At 34.3% G+C, this 24,988-nt stretch overlaps 1 protein-coding gene across 1 annotated transcript in view; it reads right to left on the bottom strand.

Annotated features, from left to right (window-relative positions):
* LOC128988526 (teneurin-a-like) overlaps window positions 1–24,988 on the bottom strand; it is a 207,535-nt gene that overhangs the window by 45,849 nt on the left and 136,698 nt on the right. Inside the window, exons 3-13 of the mRNA XM_054409902.1 lie at window positions 17,234–17,484; window positions 14,000–14,125; window positions 12,744–12,936; window positions 9,767–9,901; window positions 7,639–7,949; window positions 6,818–7,012; window positions 4,867–4,961; window positions 3,252–3,366; window positions 2,049–2,234; window positions 1,476–1,622; window positions 784–991 (exon numbers count right to left, since the gene is read on the bottom strand). Of these exons, the coding sequence (XP_054265877.1) occupies window positions 784–991; window positions 1,476–1,622; window positions 2,049–2,234; window positions 3,252–3,366; window positions 4,867–4,961; window positions 6,818–7,012; window positions 7,639–7,949; window positions 9,767–9,901; window positions 12,744–12,936; window positions 14,000–14,125; window positions 17,234–17,484 (1,962 nt within the window). The remainder of the gene's footprint in view (window positions 1–783; window positions 992–1,475; window positions 1,623–2,048; window positions 2,235–3,251; window positions 3,367–4,866; window positions 4,962–6,817; window positions 7,013–7,638; window positions 7,950–9,766; window positions 9,902–12,743; window positions 12,937–13,999; window positions 14,126–17,233; window positions 17,485–24,988) is intronic.

The raw sequence follows: 24,988 nt of genomic DNA, 5'->3' as shown, positions 1-24,988 counted from the left end.
AATTATGATTAAGTAGAGTTATTACAGTAGTTTAAAACTCAATATTTTTATTATAGTTGTTGATAAAAAGGTTTAACAATTCACATTATAAAAATTTTTTTGAGGTTTTAAAATTGATAGGTAATCGAAATAAGTGGATTTTATTTTTCTATCAATTAATATCCCTGAGAGCTTGTTAAGACTAGTAACTGTTCCAGTTGTTGATGGGTAATAGTGTTCAACCCCAAAATCCTAGAAAAGATTTTGTATTTAAGATACAAAATCCTGAACTAGAACCATTGGGATGAACACTGCAAGGTTTGAGGGTAATTGACATGGAAATTATAACACAAAAGGTGTAACAGTACACTTAAGAAAAAAGAAAATGTAAAAAAAATTTAAAGTTTTTACAACACAACACTTAGTGCAATGTATTGCCCATGAAATATAACTACACTTTTAGAAACAAAAGTATTTGCACTTTGTATCATAATAGTATGTTGAAAGTAAGTTAAGAAGTATTTAACAGAAGTTAATTTAAAAATACAGTAGGTATCAAAGGTGTTTTGTTAAAATTTTACATCCTTTGTAAACTATCAGTTGTACAGCATATCACGAAAATATTCAATATCATCTACTAAAAACGAATAAACATGTAACATTACAAATGCTAATGAAACACTTGAAATTTGTCTTACTCAAAATATATAATACCCTCTCCGTGTACAAAATGAAGTTAAAAATATTCAGTTGATCACTTAACTGTATAAACATTCTTAGACATTGAATCTGATCTAGGCTTACCTTTCTGTGTACTCGTCCTGGTGGACATAGCTTTGAACAGAGTTTTCCTCAACCAAAAACTTGACTCTCTGATAGAACGAGGCGGTGACCGACGGCGGTTGTTTCCGAAGAAGCACTTCTACGGGATCGTTGGATGCCAGACACATAATGTGTTCATTACATGCTGGGTGAGAGCAGCACTCACTGTCTGAACAGTCTACCATGCCATCTGCAAGGGATCAGCTTGTTGGGTGTTGTATCATAATCTCAACATATTAGTTGATGTTCGATAATACTATTAATCAAAATAGCAGGCCTAAAAAAAATACTGCAATATTGTTAGATGAAGGAATGTCTAATATTTCATTGGAAAATGTATAAACTGTATAGAATAGATTGATAATCTGTGCTACTTCACCTTAGAAAAGGCATAGGATTATAAATTAATATGTTTTGTTGCTTAGGTCACAATGTATCTTCTTTACTAGATTTTAAATATTTTTTATTTTTGTAGCTACAGAGGTTAATTTAATTCACTTCAGAGGGTCATATTTATTTGGGTACGAAGGAATGAATCTGATTTAGTTCAGGTGAAGCAACCACAAAAGATAATTCAAGGGGTAGGAAAGCTCCACAAATGAATGATACATTTTGAAGTACAAAGATACAAGAGTTGTATTTATAGTATCTTTTTACAATTATGATAGCCATACCTTGGTCATTGTCAACCTCGTCATTACAGTCCATCTCCAGCCTGACACTGCAGTCCACACCTGCCCAGCCATCACTGCATTGGCACTGGTAATCTCCGTCCACAAGCACACAGCTGCCGTGGCGGTTACAGGCGTTTACACACCCGGCTACGTAACCAACACATTATGACACTAACTTGTTATAATCCGGTTACTAGTTAGGTACACAAATACAGGTAAAAATTATTTGAAAGCTTACTCATTTCTGGTATACTAAAGGAATGGCTGCCTGAACATTTTTCATTTTATCTATGTTTGTTAATCTAAGGGAGCCAGTCATGATTTTTGTTTAGATGACTTCCAAAAAATTAACTGTCTCCTCAGGCCTAAACAGAGAATTGAAAGTGATAATTTTCAAACCATTTCTATAACCGGTTCAACTTATTATTCAAGTCTTGTCCATAAGTAACGTTTTTGTGTTTCTTGAGCCATGATACATTCTTTGCTCAGGTATGCCTACTATCCCAAAAATCCTTAAGCTAAGCCCTTGAGTGCTATATGTTACATCAACATTATATAAAACCAAACACATACGTAGAGTGCAGTGTCGGCCATTCCAGCCCTGTGAGCAGACGCAGGTTCCGTTCTTGCATTGTCCGTGTTCTGCACAGCGTGAGTCGCAAGGTAGCAAGTCACATCGCTCTCCGCTCCAGCCAGGCAGACACACACATTGGCCTTGGTCACAGCGGCCGTGCACGCCACAGTCTAGGCTGCAAACAGCTGGAACAGACAATCATCATGATAAGACACTAAATGGAGGAAAAAACACCACGACACAGTGTTTTGACCTAGTATATTTAGCATCATGGACTTTGGTACGAGAGGGATACGTTCAATACCTAGCATATTTACATAGTTTGAGAGTTTTGGACTATCCCATAAAAGCGTTTATGATAGAAAAAAAATCTACTGTAATTAGATACAAAATAAAGTTGTACAAAGAAGTGTAAAAGACCTAAATTCCTTTTTAAAAAGGGAACCCAGGTAAAATGTCCAAGAATCTAAAGACATCTGAAAGAACTGTGAACTTGTGAGGAGATGAACATTATGGAAAACTGGTAAATTACTTGTATAAAAATGTTCCTTTGTACTGTAATACGTTAGGTTCTAAATCTAGATTATATTTCTACAATACCAAACAATCAGGAGCTATTTTTGGGCAAAAATGACTGAAGGATTTAGCATTGAATGAATGAGATGATAGCTTTTTTGCTGACAAGATTCTTTATAGCCAGGACCATTTACTTAACGCATAATGATCAAGGACAGCTGGGTCCAATATCAAACCACTCAAAAAGCTATAATGACTTTTCTCAGTGATTGAACCAGTAAAATTGTAAATCTTTAAGCAAACACTATAACCACTCACCTACCCAGCTCCATATGTAGCACATTTTATGTGAAATGTCTAATTGGAGAAATAAGGCAATGGCTGATCTCTAGATTTTTACCTATAAAGGATATAATGGAATGGTAGATTTTTATAAATTGTAAAAGGTATTAACTTCATGAAATTAATTTAAAACAAGTCTAGGTAAACAGTTGACCTTGAGAAATACCAACTTCTTTGTCAAGAGCCGTAAGAGTTAAGTATGCATTTTTTGTGGTTTGTAAGTCAGCTTATGTATTTTTAGACCAAATAATCATTAGTTCTTGGTTCTATAACCTTTGACAGTGGTTTTAGTTAGTAATGTGTGGGACTTCAAAGAGTTTTGTTTGTACAATAATTAAATCTACCTTGAGAACAATCTGGACCAGTCCAGAATTCCTCGCAGATGCAAGCTCCAGTCTCCAAATCATATGTTCCATGTTCTGAACACCCTGGAAGACACTGGTACACCTTTTGGTCCACCTGTTAATCAGATAGTGTTGTTAAAGAGTGCATGCCACTTATTTACCAAAACCGTACAACATATATTTACTATCAGCACCCTGCATTGAGCCAAAATTTGTGGAATTTTAAAGTTCTTGGCCTTGTCTTCTTAACCCTTCGTGGACGGGTGACGGATATATCCGCATATGGTTTTTGATGTTCTGGAAGGGAAGCGGTTATATCTGCCTTTTCTTCAGACAGACTGGCAGGTGCTTGAGCAGTAACCAGATGTTTCGCGGTACCAAGGCGCCACTTTCCTGCTCTTTCCATGACTGCTCTCTCCCCCGCACTCCCCCCTCACTCCTGCGCCAACCCCTCTCCTGCGCCTCACCCCCTTCCACGCACCTACCACCCCTGCTACGCTCCCCCCCTCTACGTTTCGTGCCCAATATTACGTTGTCTTTATTTATTGTTTACATATTGTTCTTTATTTATTGCCTAACATTGTCATGGGTTTCAAAGACGGGTGGCGGATATATCCGCTGCATTTCTACTCATCCTCGGACTGGTAGCGGATATATCCGCATAGTTAAATACGAGTAAAAAATTATTTGTACAGTATAATGTGTTCCACTGTGTTTATTTTATGTATACATGTATAACAAAACCCATAAATGAAAAATTAATTTTTATTTTTTCCTCTATTTTTTCTCCGTCCTATGTCATGATTTTGCCCGTCGGAAGGGTTAATATAATTTATTTTTACTATCTTTTAATTTGCACTGTATGAACACACAGGATTGTAAAAATATTCTCCTACAATTTTAGTAATATAAAGCAGAGTTTTTTTAAAATAATTTTAAATAGATAGTTTACTTAACACATAGTGAAATGTGTTGTCAGTCATTGATATCAGACAATAAACAAACTATAGTGGACACTAAATAAATATAAATATCAGAAAGAGCATCATTACAATTTAGCGGACAGAATTGCAAGAACTATATCATTTGTCTTGCAGAACTTACTGTGTATTATGGAGAATATAATATTTTTTCTACACAAAACACGTAGATAAAAAAATCCTCAACTGTCCACCAAAGACTACTCAATGATAATCAAAAGCAAGGACAAAAGTATCATGGTGGTTGAAGTTACATGGGGGAAGCCTGCAGAGATTAGAAAGTGTAGGCAGCTGCTCTTGAACAAGAAATATGTTTTCTTTACCAATGTAAGATTATAGCACCGAGCTATTTGATGGTAACTTTTATGGTGAGAAAAACTAGTTTAAACAATCTGCACTAATGACACAACTGTAAAATCCCAAGCTACTTACATGCAACCATATGATTTTAAACCCCCCTCAATATCTCGTACTACTATCTATGAATTTACTATATTAATACAGACTTTTTTGAGGTATGGACAAAACAAGTCAATGTCTTCGTATAATTATTAGTAATTCTAACCTAAATAATGGGAATACAAAATATTAGTTTTTTTTAAACTGTTAAAGTGGATTGTAAGATTTGTATTTACCTGAGAGCAGTTAGTTCCCTGCCAGCCAGCTTTGCAGTAGCACCGTCCCATGACGCAGGACCCATGGCCCGAACACGACGGGTCCACACAGTCCTCTGTCAAACATATACCATAGTTATGAGTCTACCACGGTTTATATGTATGACATGCTGTGGGATCTCTAATTGTGTAAATATGTAAAAAATCACTAAGAGACTGGTTTTTGACATGTCACAATATGAGTTGAAGTTTCGGGTAACTAGAAATGCTTTAAGGATTGTAAGAAATTTATATTAGAAAAAGTCAACAATTCAGGATAAAAAAATTAAGATATTGATATTATTTCTCATGATTATTACTCATGATTAGTAGGTAACATAGAGTCACAATGTTTCAGAATCTAGTCTATTATCATTTCTATTAATTTCTCTTATCTATTAACACTACCTATTCAATTTTTTTCTGTGGGCCTTCAAATAATTATTTTGTTGAACATAGTGACAACTTAAAAAATGCTAAAATAGCTAATATTGCAACTATAGATGCAACCTCATAGGGGAAAAACAATGATTGATTAAAAATACAAACTGTTAAAAACTTTTCTAATTGTTAAGGTTTAACTTTGTCTCAATAAGAAACTAGTACCTATACTAAATTATAAACAAGAAATAAAAAGAGTTAAAACTAGAAATCTAAATCAAATAAATATCAACATATTGAAAGGTATTCACATGAAATAATAATGATGAAGGAAATACGAATATCAACAAAGTTAAAATAGCTTTCTCCAAATTCACCAAGAGATAACCCGAATTTCGTCTGCTCACATCAAACAGTTGAAAGGCACAAACAGCCATTAGTAGAAACAACTTTGTTGGTTAGTCAAAGCGTTGTTTAGAACTTGCTTTTGTTTAGAAGTCCCACAGAACCTGAAGCTTATTCTTGCAAGATGCCTTAGGTTACATAATTCTCAAACTTTATTTAAGTCTGAACAACTCTGTAATATAGTTTATTCCAACCTGGAATTCTCAGTGGGCTTTTAAGTTTGAAGGTGATCGGAAATTTGTTATTGAGCTTTTTACAATTGGCGATAAAAGTGGTTATTTTTGGATAAAATATTTCGGATTTGGGGATGTTTTAACAAATTAGCTTAGTTGGATATGGAAGAATGACATGTTTACGTTTATTCATATTTTGGTGGAATACAGTACCTATTAATATTTTTTGATTATTATTAGATTTTTAGATATTGTAAAATGAACAGTACTGTCAGCTGTTTAACACTTAAAAAACTAATTATAAATTTAATTAAATATTTTTAACAGCTGTATACTTTTTTTAAATTTGCTATTAATAAGCTTAGCACCTTCAGCTTTTGACAACTAGGGTTTTTGAATGTCAAGGGCTAACCTTATTATATAATTTTGCTCAAGAATAGAGGAAAAAGATGTTATTTATAAAAGATCACCAAACAATATTTAGTAGTTCAGTTGTCATGTTAAACATATTATTTATTTAATAGACAAATTACTCATTAGTCCAAGTTGAGAACAGTTAGCAGCTTTTTGACTGTATAAGATAGACACATCCGTCCTTGTTAATGGAGGTAAAAAAAAAAAAATCTGGCTAAGAACTAGCTGATTGTAATCAGTAACAAGCCTTATCTTGTCCATAATCTCATAATTGCCTTTAAAGACATGTCATGTTGTGTCATCATTATAATAAGGAATTGCCCCTAGCAGCTCCATATAGTTGGGATTTATTCCTCAGTATCCAAAAGTCAATGAAGCTACAGACTTGTATAAGGATTTGCGAACTCCTGTTTCTAGGCAAGCACTATAACTACTCAGCTACCTAGCATTTATAGATGTGAATTTGACTTTAGTGGCTTTAGCTTACGCCCTCATTTAATTTCAAGTCCAAATTTCTGTATGATAACATCTGTATGACAGTAAATAATGTGAAATCCCACCGATGTTGCAGGCAGGACCTTTCCAACCCGGCTGGCAGACGCAGGAACCCCTGATGCAGCGACCGTGTCCTGAGCAGTCTGCAACCTGACAGTCGTGGAGGGGAATGTCACACTCCGCGCCTTTCCATCCCTCCTCACAGTGGCACAACCCTCCACCGTACTTGCCGTGGTTGGAGCACAGAACTGGACACACACCTGCAAAAAACAGCTGATTGAGAAACAAATACAACACTTGACTTGGAAATACTTTAAATACTATAGGAATATCAATACTGGTTATGGATTGTTAAGCAGAAAGTTAGACATAAACAAAAGCTGTAAATTGAAGGAGGAAACCAGCGAGTAAATTAGTTGTGAAAAGAGTTATATTATGAAAAATAAATTAATATGCATTAATGGAAGGTTGAATTATCACTTAAGGAAAATTGTGTTAAATTTAATTATAAGTTTTAAAGTGAGAATTTAAATATATAAGTTACGTAAGTTAGCAAATCTTTGGTTGGTCTTTTTCAATCTTGAATTTTCCTGTCCACATGGGCCTCATGAGTGTGTGTAGAATTTACCAACCAAAATAAGAGGAAAGTGTCAAGAATCAAGGCTACTCATAAATTTTAGTGGTTAGCAAAAGGCAAACCCCCAACATTGCAGCCTGGTTTCCTAGTCCATCGCTACTGAGCCAACAGCTCAATAATTTGATGGGTAAACATTTTGCACAAGAAAACCCAAAAACCTCTCAAATGATTATTCTCCACCAATCTAACCAAATCACTTGGTCTACTTGGTCACTACTAAAACATGGAGCACTTGAAAAATTTACTTACTTTTGGAACAGTCTATCCCTTCGAATCCGTCAATGCAGTCACACTTGCCCAAGTAGCAGGAACCATGACCGGAGCAGTCGTTGGGACAAGCTGTGGAAATCCCCTCGGCCTCCTCAATGGTCAAGATGACTTCGTGGACCTGCAGGTCGTCATTGTACAGTGAGACGTACCACCGGCCGGTGTCTAAATACTGCAGCAGTGTGACGTTCACCAAGAGATGACCGTTGGTTGATCGCTTGGTGATTAAGTGGGCCTCCGGATAGAGAGATCTGCTGTTCCACTTGTCATTGTCTGCGGTGTCTTCAAGGTCATTGGTCTTTGAGGAGGACTCAGAAAACTGACTGCTCCTCTCACCCAGAAATGTTGGACTGAAGTGATGAAGTTGTTCACGTAACCTAAGACCAGACTTAACTTGTTCAAAATCATATAGGTAATTTGTAATAAATCAATAGTAAATATAATTATATTGTAAATGGATGCTATAAAATTTTAGCGGCTTTCATAGAATATAACGGTTTTGTTAAAAAAAAAAAAAAAAAAAAAAAAAAAAAACTATGGCTACAACTACATGGGGTTGAATGATTAGTTGTATTTAAACAATTTTTTATGTTGCTTAAATTTGCAAAATGCAAAAAATGTATACCAAACATGGCACATTTTTTAAGAAAATGTCATTAATAAATATAATAAAATAACAATGAAAAGTTAATCATAAACAGTGATAAAAGTCAACCCATTTTACTATTTCTACTACGGTATAAATGTAAGATAAACCATAATACACTTATTTTAGAACATCAACCAATACTCATTTTATTAAGCATTGACTTAAAAATACAAATACAAACACTTTTGTTGAACAAAAACAGTTAAACCGCTTTCAACTAGTTGAATCCTCCTTTTAAACTGAAAAACTGAGATAATCCAAAATGAAAATAGGTTAAGGCTAAGTAGAGAAAAGTTAATATTTGCCCTGCCATAACCAAGAGATGATTATAAATACTAGCAATTCTTAGAGTGCACTTAACTAATAATGGGTTTTTGCTTGTGTTGGGTGGTGGAGGGGGAGGGGGTTTGCGCAATAAGTGAGAAGTGCAATTCTGCGGTGGACTGCTCTCCGCCACAAAACCTTGCCTTCATTATGCTATTTACTTGTTGCGATTATGAAAGCAATTCATTTGTGGGATTCATAAACCGTCTTAGTGTTTCTAACTGGTTCTTTTATAGGATTAAAACTGTTTGTGTAAAAAAATTACAGTTTTAAATATAAAGGTGAGTTTTTAATATAGGCGTATATAAAAAAATTATTTGTTGACCATGACCATTTACACTATAGATTTTGGTAACCAGCTTTTAGAACAATTACTTCATCTTTGATTAAACAATTTTATATGTTGTTATTTTCAGTTCTATCATATGTAACTCAATCAGCTATTTCTAAAGGGTTTCACCCTTGACGGTTGTTGGAAGTAGATGTCGATTACTGATTTATGTCAAATACACAAACCTATCAACGCCAGATTACAAGGTCTTGTAAACAATAGTATCTTTTATGTCCTGATAAACATCATAGTACCAAAATATTAAGGATTTCAAATTTCAACAGCACAAAGCTCGGTGGGTAATTCAACTATGCACTGATTGAATAAAAAATTAACTACAGCTGGTTGAAAAAGATTAATGTCTACCTCAGTATCCAAAAAAATCAATGGTATCACATGTTGTTCAACTACATATTTGGTTTTATTGGAGGATTGTCCATTTCCGATCAGTAAATTCCTGAATACATCTGATCTGTATAAATTAGGTGACCACTACCATAGCCTTCTGTAATACAAGGCCGCGGCAAGAGAAAAGTGGCAACACCGCTGCCCCAGCAAACCGAAACAGCTGTTGCACAAATTTATGTAATGGAGCGTATAGGCAATGCTTATGTTTTGTTATTTCTGTCATTTACCATGGCAATAGGCATGCCGTTGCGACATTGCCAGTGCCACACACCAACACTGTGGCGTTGTGTTAGAGGGAGGCTATGCTACTTTGCCAAAGTCCCAAGTCTCACCTGGCGTTTTCAGATATCAGAGGTGTAAAGCTGACAGCGTGTTGGAAGTCGGACAGGAGTTTATTGGTCTCTCTTTTTATCCTGTGGTCGACTCTACCACCTTTCACAAACTCCGAGAAATCATACTGCGTGATACTAGGGGCGACGTTGCGTCTCCCGTAGACAGCAAAGTTGGCACCCCACGGTAGACTCATGTTGAATCTGCAGGAGTGGATCAGTTAAAACTTGTCTCAAATGTAAACATTAAAGTAAGTGTGTAATGAAAATAAATTATAGTTAAACCAGGTATTGGGAAATACTTTACAAGCACAGTGATGCAGTATTGCAGTGTTTCCGTGTTAAAGTGTTACAGCATTATGTATCAGTGTAACAGAGGTTTTGCATGGTTCTAATGTTGTAGTGTTACAGTGTATTAATTGGAGTGTTGTTATGGTTTAATGTTGCATTTTTACATGATTGAAGTGTTAATAGCTATTTACCTTACAAGTGTAGTAAGAGCGTTTTTACATCAGACAGGTTCACTAGTTCACCTAAGTGATGTAAACACGCTCTTGTGTAACATGAAACGTACAAGATTTTACCTTACCCGACTATATACAGGGGGTTACGTACAATATTTTTCATTATCCATTTCACTCATCTTCTAACAGTAATGTTATTTTATTTTACAAACAAAATCTAGGTTAGGAACATTTTTTAAAGTATAACAATAAAATTCAAGCACATAGCTGATTTCTAGTGTTAAACGTCGTTGGCTCTATAGTGGTATAATTTTTTAAGTTGAGCACGCAATGTTTTTTAAATGGGTTTCATTACTTCACCGAGTGAGTTTTTGAAACTTTATTTCACTTGTGAAGTAAAGAAGTTGTATACATTACGCTTGTGATAGGGAAGCTTAACATGGCTTGTTAGGTAAAATATTATAACAGGTTTCAGTATTTAAGTATTACATTATTGTTATTAAGAAGTCAAGACAGCAAAAATATAATTGATCAGGAAAATTGTCAATTCAAAATTAATATAGAAGGAAATTTCCTTCACTCATATTTTGGTTAAAATACGCACTTAGTGGCGTCCCCATCTTAAATAATTGATAATTGATAATTGATAATTTCCATAATAATTCCTATCCCTTGCAGTAATCATGTAGAAATAATTATGCTGCAATATTAACATAAATGTGTCCTGTATCTCTTCTTGACAATATAATTAAGTTCTTCAATATTGAATCAAACTGTGTAAAAAAACTTACAAAATTCAGTCATTAGAATAAAATTATAGATTAATAAATTTATGTTAAAACTTGAAGGCACTACACACTACATACTATCCTACTTCATACAACCAATAAAGAACTAAATCTACTTATTCTGGGACAAATAAGTTAGTTAAAACAATTTTGTAACAAAAGTAGTTTTAAAAACTGATAAATTTAGTCAAAAACTTACAAGGTTTTAAAAATGTTGCATGCAAAATGAGTTTGTAGCCCTTTTTTAAATACAGTACAATTATGGCAGAGAACATTGAAAAGAAAATAATGTTTCAGAAGTGAGTTGATGACATTAATGTGCAAAAGAGAGAAAGAGAGAAAAAGAGAGAGAGAGCGTACTACACTCTGCTTCGACACCCTTTTAGCAGTTTGTATTCACAAGGTTTTAGCTTTTATCATTAACATTATTCATTTTTTACCTTCTGTATAAATAGTTTGATAATTAATTTAAAAGTCTTAAAGTCTAAAAGCCAATTTTCAAGAATAAAATATTAGATAAAGATGGTGTACTCTGGTACCTATCTAAAATCTATTTAAAGTTTTATCATTGACTATTGGATACTGTTGTATTCATAGTCAACGGTTTTATATTGTACAATCAAGGTACTTGACTGTTTTAAATTTATTTACTTAAGATTACGATAGAAATCAGAGTCCTTAAACAGTAAATGGATTCGAAGGGATGGTGGGTTGTACTCCATTAGCATGTATACGAGGATATATTTTGGAGGGATTCATGAATATTTCCCAACCCTCTTAGCTGTTTCTTGTGCCACTGATTTTCTGGTTTGTATCAGTAAGAAACCATCTGATTTGCCTTATATATTGTATCACGTTTATGAGGGTTTATGGGCCATTTTTAACTACTAGAGAAATAATTTTTATAAAGATGAATTGCGTAAACCACATAAAATTCCAAAAATATTAAAAAACTTTGGTAACACAAAAAAATTCTAAATAAAATTAAAAAATGTGTGACAACTCTTTTGGTGAGAAGAAACGATCTCTGGTTAAACTCAGAGCTGGTAAAACAGAATTTGTCACTAAAAAAGTGGGAAAAGAGGAAAAAGTATTTCTTGCCAGAGAACTTTAGATATGATAGGTCATTGTTTTTTAGATGACTAAACCAACAACTTACGTGGCCTTGGAATAACTGCTTCACAACGTTATCTACTAAAAGTGATTTGTGATTGGTAAAATTTGAACCAGGGTCTCCAAGACAGAAGTTTTACACTCTAAATTCTGGACAAGCCTCGCCTGGTGTGGAAGCATATAGTCTTTGTGATGGAACCTATCACCTGACCCTCCTCCGTCTGCAAAGCGGTCTGACTAATGGTTTAAGGCCAGAGCCAGTTCCAGGTTGGATGGAGGTTACAAAAACATATAGTTTGTAGTGTGTCAGGAGACAGGTTCCATTTCATACACACTATTTATAATAATTTTGTTTTTATTTATTAATTTTATACGGTAACAAAAATTTACTTACAAACTGCCTTAAATTCCGAAATTATATTAATAACTAAATATTATAGTTACAGTAAATTTTCAAAGTTTGATGGATAACTTGATTAGTGAGTATTTTGACCCCCCCCCCCTGTAGTAATTTGCATCTTTTTCAGTACCTATTTTTTTTATTAAAAATTATATTGTACTTACAATGGGATTTGGACTTGTTGCCCAGTTCTGGATTGATGGACAACAAAACTAACACAAAGCACCAAATACCAGTTTAATTAATCAAATCAACACATTTTCCCCACAAACACACATTACCTGATGAAGGCTGGTTGCTTGTTCCTAAACTGGATGTTCCAGAACTGGGCGGGGGGGATTGTGGTTCTCTGAGGGGCTCTGAAGGTGTCAATCTCCAGATCAAGCTGAGGATATTGCTGTTGACTCTGGTCACTGGAAGCAGCCAGGCTGGGGCTCGGCCCCCATCCTCCCGTAGTGCTGGTCGATAGTGACTCTACAACAAAACATGAGCATAATCATTGAAACCATTGGACCAAACTGGAAAAACTGTATCAATTCCCATGGCAATTTATTCCCAAGAAGATACAAAGCCTTGCCAAATAACAGCTTACTCTTCCTCCAATGATGTGTGTTTGATTTATTGGCTCTCAGCTTTTTCATGATTTTTTTGCTAAATCAGGCTGGATCATCGATCTCTATTATTGTATAGAGTGGTTATAGTGCTTGTCTGACAATCAAAAGGTTGCTAGTTTTTGATCCTGATGAAAGTCAGTAGCTTTTTGTTCTTGGAAAATGTGCCCAGCTAACGTTGATGATAGGACTTGTAATACATGCCTAAATAAACAGCTGATGATGTTAGCACGGCCTCCTTAGTCAGCAGAACAAATAAAATACCCCCGCCGCAGCAAACCTGCAGACTAAGCGAATTTCCATTTACCTGGCAGGATTTCTACTAAAATATTCTCTAAAAAATTGTCAGATTTATTTCCTATTAAAATTACATTAATTTTAGTGAGTACTTAGGTTTGCTGCTACAGGGAACATACTGTTTGTTAAAATATATCCATATACAAGCAAACTACAAATATATCGCACTAGCGGACACTCACACACAACATATATATATATATATATATATACATATAGACACATATATACACATACACATACATACACATACATGTGTACATACACATACATGTGTACATACACATACATATATACATATACACACATATATATATATATACACAAATTTGAACGGATGGTGTTTTTGGCCTCTAGGGACCTCAAAACGAAAAGGAAATCGGTTCCGGATCTAGGTCTTACCATAAGACATACGATAATAGCTTATTATATGAGAAATTCGCTAAAAGCTACTTAGCTCATCTGACTTCAATCTTTTCTCAACTTGCACTCATATTTTTAGCTTAAAATAAACGCATCTAGGTGGTAAATTGCTGTTTCAAATTAATCCAGTAAATAAGACTTTTCCTCTTTCCACCACTTAAGATTTTCAAACTTACTATATTCATTTATATTATAAGAAACTTTACCTTCAGTAGGTGTTTGAACAGATGCCGTCGAGTCTCTAGCCATTTGGTCATCAGCAGCAATCACTTTGGCGTCTTCCACCAGAATACAACTGCTCGGATCCAAATTCGATCTCATCGAATTTACTGCTGCAACATATATCCCCTCATATAACTACTGAGTTTCATCTATAAATAATGGTTCCTATAAAACCTTCTTTTTAGTCAACATAACCAACTTTGGTTCTAGATTGAACAAATAAATGATATTATAGTTTACAGTTTCTAATAATTTTGTTATATGTTAATAAATTAAGTTTTCTGGTACTAACTAATGAACAGAAATGGTAAAGTTCAACAGAAAAGAAGCTTAAAATAAACAATCTTTAAAATACAGTAATCAGAAATTCCTATTATCAGTGATGAAATTAATACAGTATTTTAATGAACCTTCCCTAATTATACAATTAATTATTTAAATTAATTTTTGAATCGGCAATATTCCTGTAGACAGAAACATTACAAAAATAGCTTGCCAGGAATAGAAACAGTAAATTTTGGATTGAAGGTATGGCTTCTCAGAGGGGCTCATGAAAGTGAAATGGGTCGGAATAAACAAACAAGAAAAGAAATAAATCTTTCACCCAGGAATCTTCTTTCCTAAAATTCTACACGCTTCTTGGAATAGAACTAAAAATTGATTGGCTAAAAGAGCAACAAAAACATAGCTGCTAACATTGAGAAACAACGTTTGGATGGTAAACAAATTGGAATAAATTTGCGTTTTGTTGGTTAAGAGACGATGCATTTTTTAAACCATACTTTGCTATTAATACAAAATTTAAATCAACCAATCTTCCCCAAACACAAACAGCTCATTACCATGATTACCGGTTACGAAGGGAAAGAATGGGAATCATTTAAATGTACTTAGCAGAAAAACGAGATGAAAGTTTAGAAAGGGGAAGGGATTGCTGGAGTCGATGTCAAATGCTTGAGGAATGACACAAAAACTTTTAATTACTGGGAGCTTTGTAATATGGCAGTAAAAGAAACGCCTAAATAAGCTTTGTCTCCTTTATGGGACTAAGAGAAATGGTTCTCTGCGTTATTTGAAGAGAGGAACTTTCAGCAGTATAAATTACTTTTTTAATGAGAAACTACTACTAATGCATTATTCTTTCTTATTAAAACTCTGCAGGATATTGAAAGAGACTGAAGGAAGTTTCATTCTCATCCAAAGGACTGACAGCTCTCTATCTCCACATCTACCGTTTGACGTCTTAACTTCCTTGCTGGAGTATATCAGGTAATCTAAACAATCAGAGTTTACCTTTGATTGCAAAGGCCAAACAAGTGTAAAACGATGCTGAAATAAAATTGAGAAGTCGTTCAAGTATAGTTTGATTGAGGTTATGTTTAGATCGTGGTTATAATTTAGTTTGTGTTTGTTTAAGATTATGTTTCGGTCAGTTAAAATTAGGAATAGATAAAACATACTCCCTTGTTTAGGCTATGATGAAATAACAGATTCGATATATCTACTTAAGAAATATAAATGAGGACGAACTATTCTATTGACGTAAATAAAAAGGACAATGAAATTCTGGTTTCAAACAATGTTATCGTATTTGAATAATTGTGTGATTAGAATGAAATTTTTAAATCCTGCTGGATCAAGACTGGTGGCAGTGGCAAGACCTTGTTAAAAGTTGTTAAATCAAGATGAAGTTGAAGGAAGTATTTTAAAACTCACACAACAGAAACACATTTCAAGTTCTGCCAAGTTGTTGCAAGTTTTAAATAACAAACAATTTTTGCCGTTCGTATTTAAACTTTCTACATTTGGTAAAAAAGTTAAGCCCTCTGAAAGTGTATTTATGATATTTACTGCAGTTCAAGCTCGGATTGAAGTTGAAATATGAACTTTGCTTTTATTCCTCAAGGTGAATGATTAAGAAACGAAATAAACTGGATAGAAGCTGTTTGTGGTGTTTGAAACTTAGAACATCTTTTGAATGGTTGGTTCATAACTGAACAAATGCTTTCGAGTCTTTTGATATATCGGTTCTTTTTACTGGCTTGTCATTTATAAATTAAAATAGGTTTTATAATTAGGACTATAAATTACTTATTTTAATCAAAATACACATGTTGGACTAAACTTAAGCCAAGTGTGTGTGAAAAAATTTAAAGCAATTAACCATTTTAAAAGACCTTAACAAATAATTGAGCATCATCAGCGTGTTTGAGGAAACTTGATACACAAATTTGAATCACAACTTTATTGTAACTATCCAACTTTATAATCCAAATCATAAACGTAAACCTACATCAGTCATGGAGGATTCCAAGCCGTCGATTCCGGACTCAAAGGCGTATTTCATAGGACTACCGATTGTTTCGATCCGATCCAACAGATTGACATTCGATATAACATAAGGTTGACTTTAGATAGTAAAGTAAAACCTCATTAACTCGACAGTCAAAAACTGACAGGGCGAACTCAAAAAAGCAAATTTTCAAAACATGTTAAATCCAATAAATTTTTGACCATTTAGAATTTTAAGAGTGTTTACTCATAAAAATAATCATTTATGTAATACATTTGATGTATGTACAAATTAGTCAATTATGTATACATTTATTAAAACCCAATATACATTTCAATGTTCTGGATAGCTCGACAACCTCTGGGTCCACGAACTGTCAAGTTGGTTAGGTTTTACTGCAACCAGATCAGGGGTTTTTGTGGCATAAACCAAAATAAGTTTATACCTTACCTAATCTGACCTAAAACTCTTGACCCCTGACCACCTTGACGAACCCCCAGTCTTGGACAATGGCAGTGGGGAAGTAAAAATCATGATTTAGGCCTTACCTGGCTCATCATAATTGAGACCTAACCTAACCTCACCTAGAGTCTCAACCCCTAACAAACCTGACGAACCTCCAGTATTAAGGAGCGTGGCGGTGAAGATGAAGTACGAAAGTTTTTTTTGACAGTTTACCTTACAAAAAGCTTAACAGAACATGGGCACCCGCAGGATTTGGAACAGGGGGGTGCAATAGATAACGAACACCCGGGGCCTTCCCCGGGAAAATGTCTTCAATATAGTGTTTCAAAACAAAATTTTACACTATTTGCACCCCCTTGCACCCCCCTGTGGGCGCCCATGTAACAGAACACAAAACATCCAAATAAGATCCTAAGATGCTCACTAAATAGTTAAGTATACCGACAACACGTACACTGACCTCCGAAGTAGGCGAGCATAGCGGTGAGGACGACAGACACGAGGATAAGTGCTATACTGCAGCATTTCCAGGAGCAGCGGTGGCGACATCGCTTGTCTATGTGGAAGCGGGAGGGAGAGTAAGGTGAGTATTGGGGCGCCGAGCCACTGGGTCGTAGAGGGAACACGGGCATGACGGCAGGAGGTGCTGATGGAGCTGAGACTAGCACACCTCCACCGGCCGTCGTCGTGGAGGACAGCGTCGAGCCCAACCTGCAAAACAGAGGGTTAAGTTAAAAATATGAGTTACCTTAAATGTATGAAGGTACGATTGCAACGTTGTGATACTCGTTTCTCCTGTATACCACTGTCAAATACCTCACAATAGATGGTGAGCCAATTAATATTTGGAATTAAACAAACTAGAAATAAGTTGGATACGATAGGCTTATTAATAAAGAGATAGCTGTAGATATATAGTGTATGGCCAATTTTGTTTCCTGGATACCTGTTATACGACCTGGACAGTGTTCTTTGTATTGAGATTACAGTTTTTTGTGTACATTAACCGTTTGATGAAAGTGCTACACATCTCATAAGCGAATGTAATGCTCTTTTCAAGGAGAGTTGAACTCTTTGAAAACTCTGAGATTAACTCATCCAATTTCTTTGAGATTGTAATGATTTCACTCGATATGGTTAAAGGGTGCATCAGACAATGTTATGCATTGGAGTGGCACAGATAGTCAAAAGGCGAACGTGTAAAGGCCCTGGTTATCCGCACAATAAACGCAAATAAAGATAATTTTGGTCCTAGAAATAAAAATAAACATTACATTGAATGAATTTTGGGTACGTTGAAAAATAGATTCCGATTGGTAAGGGGTGGGGGGGGGGAATTTCAGTAGTTCAAGTTTTATTAACTTCAACAGAAACATAACCTAGTAGAGCACTAATTGTGAGGGATCTAAATCCGTAGTGGGGTGCCGCATACTAGTGGATGAAACAATAAAGAAAATTGTGTTGCATAACACTTCTCAAACAAAGTTGGTAAATAAAGTTTCAGCAAATTATTTAAATTAAGTCTTGCTGTATTATGTGCAGTACAATACGAGAGTGGGGCAAATTTACTAGATAACCCAACCTCGTCACCTTAGAGATCTGTTGACACAGAAGGGTCGAGTTGTTGCATTTATGTTTTTTTGAAAAAAAAAAAAAAACAAATAACGATAATTTATTTATGGTTTGAGGCGATGGCTGTTATAATCTAATGATGATTAACTAATTGTATAAACTAGTTTTCGAGCAACAATAAGTAAATTCTCTCCCTTTTTTGCTTCATTTTCAATTAGTGTGAAAGACTAGGAACAAAGGTATGCTTTCAGAAGAAATAATAATGAATAGTTGTTGAGAAAGGTTGGCGTAATAGAATTTAGCCCATTGTTGAAAAAAGCCCTGATTAACATAGCTATTAGAAGAATTTCAAAGACGGCGTTTCTTGCTTTAATCAACTTCACAAGTTTCTCACAATCAGATTTTTACTTAGTAAATGGTTAATTGTTGTATCAAACATGCATTTTGGTCTTTACCAAGTGGGGTATATAATTAAAAGGCATAGTTATTTCAAATAAAGAGTGGTTTAAAGAGAAAATCCTCGTTGCAGTGTACAATGGATTACAAAATTATAGAGTGGATCCAACCAAATACTCATATTAGTGTTTTGTAATCAGAAATTTACTTAGATTACTGGCTGTTTTAGCACTTTCTGTCATATATCAACATTAATAATTTACTTAAAACCCCTCTAAGATTATATTGTATTTAAACATATTTCTTGAGAGTTGATGGCCGTTATTTTAATCATTAAGACATAACTTTTTTAATAATTCACTCCAAATAAAATTACTGCCAAGGAAATGTTACTTTCTGTCGTTGGTACAATGAACCTTTGAAGCAAAAGAGCTGATACTCTTTTGTGTACGAAAACAGAACAAAGTGAAACATCATCTATGAAGAGTACCCAAAGGAGAATGGGCTTTATATTTAGTTTGTTAATGGGGGTGGTTTGTTGATGATTATTATGGGTCGTTGAAAAGAATTCCTCCGTAATTGTGTAGGATAATTTTGAAGCTTTATAAAGAATAGTAAAAACAAGAGTTTGGGAACAGATAACGCATCCAATAATGTTTTAAATATTTTTCAATGAGTAGTGTAGGTTCTTTAATTTTATCACGTAACCAATTCCCTAGTTAATGTTCTTTGCTATTTTTTTAAAAGTACGAATATTAAAAATTGACTTTGAATAACGAAACAGACATCCCACTTAAATGGACCAGCTACAACTAAATGCACGGTAATCTAAAAGAGGAGATAGTTTAGTACATAATATTATTTTTGAAGATTCTTTGTTTATCCTTCTATGTTAGTTGGAGGACGCAGAAAAGATAAGATTGATTCCAAGGAATTGTCCCTTTAGTTTTGAGACATTATGACTTAAGTTTCGGTACCAGAAGAACAACTATATGTTACAACAGCCTACCCTATCAGTAGCACTAATTACCTCTTTTTACTGCAAAACGGACAACAACCTTAAGAATGTTATGAGGTGTCTATTTTATGTTAGTTTATTTATGGTCAAAGTTAAAACTAAATACAATTACTCCAAACATAATTTATGACATATAATTACTCTAACACTATAACAATAGGCGTGTCGCTCTATTAGTGATTAGCCTAGCACTTATAGTGCCAGAAAACGGGATAAAAGTCCTTCAAACTAAAAATTTGTTTATAATGATAAGAGGAATGGATCCATTGCATTTAAACATTCAGCGTCGTTTGAAAAAAAATGTATTAAAAAAAATATAATTTATGACAAAACCCACGCTTAAAATACCTTAGAGAGACCTACTTTAATTTTAACCAACAGATCAAATTTCACGTTTGTTTAAATGCAAGCAAAAGACAGCTTTGCACAAAGATTTGCTCATATTAAGTTTAATTAGAGACAACCTAGTTACAAATACAACTCGAGTCTTACCACCGCAATCCCCGGGCCTAATTATACTCCACAGCATCTTGTATTCTCTTTCAACTGTTACTCTACGGGCGAATTGTTAATAGTTTATACGTTACAGATTTAATTTAATCCTGATTTTTATTTGTAGTATAATTACGATAGATTTAAATTTTGATGTAAAGAGAGATGTGATCAAGAAACAATTGTCTAAAATATCTCAAATTTTCTTTAAAATCATGTCGACTTAGTACTGGTAGTTGGTATAAGCCGAAAATGGGGATGAAGTAAAATCATTGTGTGACTTTTATTTTAGAGATTTCTAGTACAGAAAAATTGTTCTTACCAGAAAGACTACAAGACTCCTTTTAAATTTTTAGATGGATGGATATACAGCTTAAAGTGGGAACACTAATACAAAAATGATGACCTATACAGGGTGGAAAAAAGTTAATAATAACGATAAAGCTTGGTATAAAGTCACTGGTCATAAAACAATTTAAAACATTAATCAGTGAGACGCTACCAAAGAAGTACAATACTTATAGTTCCATGTAAGCTACCTTCTCAGGGGGACGAGACGGTAGGAGCCAGAAGAAAATCTTGAATGTAAGCACAGGTTGATATTAAAATCAAATCAAGTCTTTATTAGACGAATACAATGCCGCAAATTTGGGCTCAAAAGAACAAAGATTTCTTGAAATTGCAATGCAATTTTGTACGCTACCTCTCCAGGACGGCACCCGCTAGCAGTTGGAACACAATCATAAATGAAAACATAGGCCAATACGTACATCAAATTAAAGGTCTTAATTACAAAAATACAATGCCACAAATTTGAGATAAAAAACAACAGAGTAAAAAAATGGCAGCCGTTTAAAGATTTAATATTACAAATCTTTGAGCGGCTGCCATTTTTTCACTCAGTTGTCCGTTTGAGTTTGAGGCATTGTAAAAACCAACATTAAAAACATAACAAAAACCTTTAATTTGATATGCATATAAACCTACGCTTACATTTAATTCGACTTCGTCTCGAACATAAAATATGATCTCGAGTCAGCAAAACCTCATTTTCGGCCCTAGGTACGAAATATACTGTTACAATTAATTGTATATACCAGGATGTTTGTGTTGGAAACGTACAACATTTTTTGTATCTGTAAAGTACTGTATTATTAATATTGATTCACCAACACTATTTAGAAAAAAGTGCCCACTTGAGGCCTGTTTAATAAGCTGTGTAAATGTGATTAATTCTAGATTAAACGGCATTTATTGGGTGACTGCTTAAATTACAACAAAATATCATATTCTTCAAAATTTCCAATTGAGTTTGCTAAGCTCACATTTACAGCTGAGCTTTCATGGAGATTTAATTAAATTCAATAGAGTTTGGAAGGATAAAATGTAATCTCCACTGTGTGAAGCAGCGTATAATTTGCATTTTCCCTTGTTAAAACAAACCTCTTCGAATTAACATCGTAGAAAGAACAATAAAAGATGTGTTTGCGAGATTATTACAGAGTTTAATGAAAGTGGAATTTTCAGGAGTAATTGACGAAGTTCTGCGAATCCAGATCTAAAAAAATAAAGTGTAAATTTGAGTTTCGAAGTTGCATTCTAGTTAGAAGTAAATTCCCACTTTTTCTGAGGTTTATAAAATTGAGCATTGCTTAGTTCATCACACTACACAAAACAATTTTGATATATTATCAATAATATCCATATTTTTAAAGAATTTGCATGCCTGATATACGATAAACGTTTTTATTGAGGGCCTAATACAATTGTTGGACTACAAATGTTTAATAAAAAAAACTAAATGCTGCATTACTATCTCGATAATGGAATGGTAAATATAAATTGCTTATAATTAGCTACATGTTTCATTTATAACTACTAAGCTACTTGGCGTTTTAAACCATCTTTAAGAGTGATTAAATTATTTTATACTGTTTACAATCGATAATATCCCATATTTAGACCACAATTAATCCCTTCTACATACTGAAAAGTAAACAAGTACATATTAACCAGGGACATTATGGTGATACGGTATTATGGGGTTATATTTGCCACTACAAAAAGTAGAAAATTGAATCCAAACCAGTTTATCAATAATGTAAATTCTCTTGTAAACACAAGCGGTGATCACCGGCGATGCCGTTATCGATGTTATTACCGTTATCACACGCGTGATCGACCGACACGCGCGTGCAGCCGTGTCACGTCACCCCCCCCCCCACAACCCGCACCCATAAGAGACAACTTCAACCCCCTCTCATGGGAGTGTCCTGTCGCGTTGTGATCGGAAACAATTTAACAGTTAGAGAACACATTTTCATATTTATTACACTGCTGATGGGAATATGCAATAAGAATGTTTGCGTAACTGATGGAGGGATGCTTGGCTCACTGGGGGACAATATCTCCTTCGCCATCGTGTATTATGCAGCAACAGACAAACATGGTTGATCTTCAATTTCTAGCGCTGTTACTGTTTGATAATATCTCCTTCGCCGTCGTGTATTATGCAGCAACAGACAAACAGGGTTGATCTTCAATTTCTAGCACTGTTACTGTTTGATAATATCTCCTTCGCCGTCGTGTATTATGCAGCAACAGACAAACATGCTTGATCTTCAATTTCAAGCGCAGCTTCTGTTTGATAAACTCCTTCACTGTCTTGTGTTATTGTATTATGCAGCAACGTACAAACAGCGTTGATCTTCCATTTCTAGCACTGTTACTGTTGGATAATATCTCTTTCGCCGACTTGTATTATGCAGCAACAACCGAACCCTGCTGATTTTCGTTCTCCTTCTCTCTCTCCCCCCCCCCTCTGCTGTTGTACGATTTTTCCTTTTATCTTCGTGGTTTATATGGCATACTGTACAGCAATCATTACAAGTAAAATATCAAATAACTCATATTGACACAAGTAGGTTATACTTTACCTATTTTTTATGTAATGTAATATTTGTTAGGTTTATTAATTCGAGAAAGGGTTTTGTAAGCTAATTATTGATACAATACAAACAACCCATATTTAGGTGAAGTTAAACTGACTTTTGTAACTCACAGCTAACTAAAGTTTACAAGGTGGATAACTTAGATCTTAAATCCTTAAAATTAATTCACGAAAATTATTTTTTTTAACACTTTTGTAAAATTAGAATACTATAGTTGAGATACCGCAACGATCCTGCTACTTCCATACAAGAACTTGAAAATAAAACACAAAACATGGAAATTAACATAATTTTACTTTGTCTGCCAAATTCTTCAGTTAAATTACTTACACGAACCTATTTAAAACTTTCTAACCTCTATGAAAATCGAGGTAATAATGGCTGCCATTTAAAACTTCGGAATTAGATTTCAAGGAACACCCCTGGAGTTTATATAATTAAGGTAAGACCACTCGCTATTGTACTTTTCTAATTGTATGTTAATTAGGACATTCGTATTTTCAATAGCAAGATTCCATTACTCCGAACCCTTTTGTTATCCAAAGGCTTTTTCTTTTGCTGAGGGCGCTTCTTTTGTACGGGAGATGATGTTCCAAGTCAAAGGGGGCGGGCAAAGTCGGCAACCCTTCTTATTTACATGCTCCCAAAGCTGCATTGGCTTTTTATTCCATCAAATATTAAAACTTCGACGAGACATCGGAACGTTGTTGACGTTGTTACAATTCCAAAGCTTGTTAATCAAAAGACGACGTATTTAGTAAACATTCAGATGTTTGTTGAGTATCCACATGTGCCCTTGTTAACACAAAATTATGTAGAAATAGGGGAAAATGTGTGTTTATAACTATTACAAATTCTGTAATATCATCATTGCTACTTTTTTAGGGCGTATCAACATATTTCCTCTAAGATTAAAGTTAAAAAATGTAGTCTAATAGCTTAAGTACCTTATTTCCATCATCCATCCCTTCTTACAGCTATCGATAGAAGTTAAAATTTCATTTTATGTGCAGCTACTGAAATGTTCTTAATGTATCGAAAACACAAGATTTAAAAATACCCCCACTGTAGCAAACCTGCAGACTAAGCTAATTTCCATTGGCGGCATATGATTTCACTGTGATTTCAATCTGTTTAAATAAAATTGAATTAACGAGTGCCGAGATTTGCTGCTACAGGGAGGGTAATAAAAGTCAGTTTTATTTTATATTAATAGCTTAGTATAAAATAAAGTAATTTGCCAAGTTTGATCAAAATTTACCCATAAACAAGCAAACTACGAAAGTTTACTTACTCTCCATAAGAATAACATGGGAATTTAAAACTTTTTTAAAATTTTCTCCATAACCAATAACAGTAAAAATCACTTCAATATACTAAACTTTTTGCTTTTTATGCTCTTCATTATGGTTTAAATAAAAAATAAAAGGTTTGAGGGTCGAAAATGAAAAAAATCCAATAGTTACCCATTAAATCCCGTTTCTATGGTCCGATCTTATGGTTCACGAACCCATTTGAATAAACGTAGGTTTACACGTTTGAACCAAATTTGATCGAAATCGGATGATAATAGCTCGAGTTATCGTGCTAACTGACACATACCTCTGGAGACATCAAAATAAAAAAAGTAAACCGGTCTCGGGTCCATGTATTACCATGAGACCTACGGTAATAGCGTATTCCTTGTATGGGAATTTCGCTAAAAGAGCACTAGGTATGTAATAAAACATAGGCGAACTGTAATCTTAACTAGCAGGATAATTATAATTTCAATATACACGTTTAT

Source organism: Macrosteles quadrilineatus, unplaced genomic scaffold (assembly GCF_028750875.1).
Source record: "Macrosteles quadrilineatus isolate MER2022 unplaced genomic scaffold, UCM_ALF_1.0 Scaffold_3__2_contigs__length_128488019, whole genome shotgun sequence".
NCBI lineage: Eukaryota > Metazoa > Arthropoda > Insecta > Hemiptera > Cicadellidae > Macrosteles > Macrosteles quadrilineatus.
This window is presented reverse-complemented; position numbering and strand designations above follow the sequence as displayed.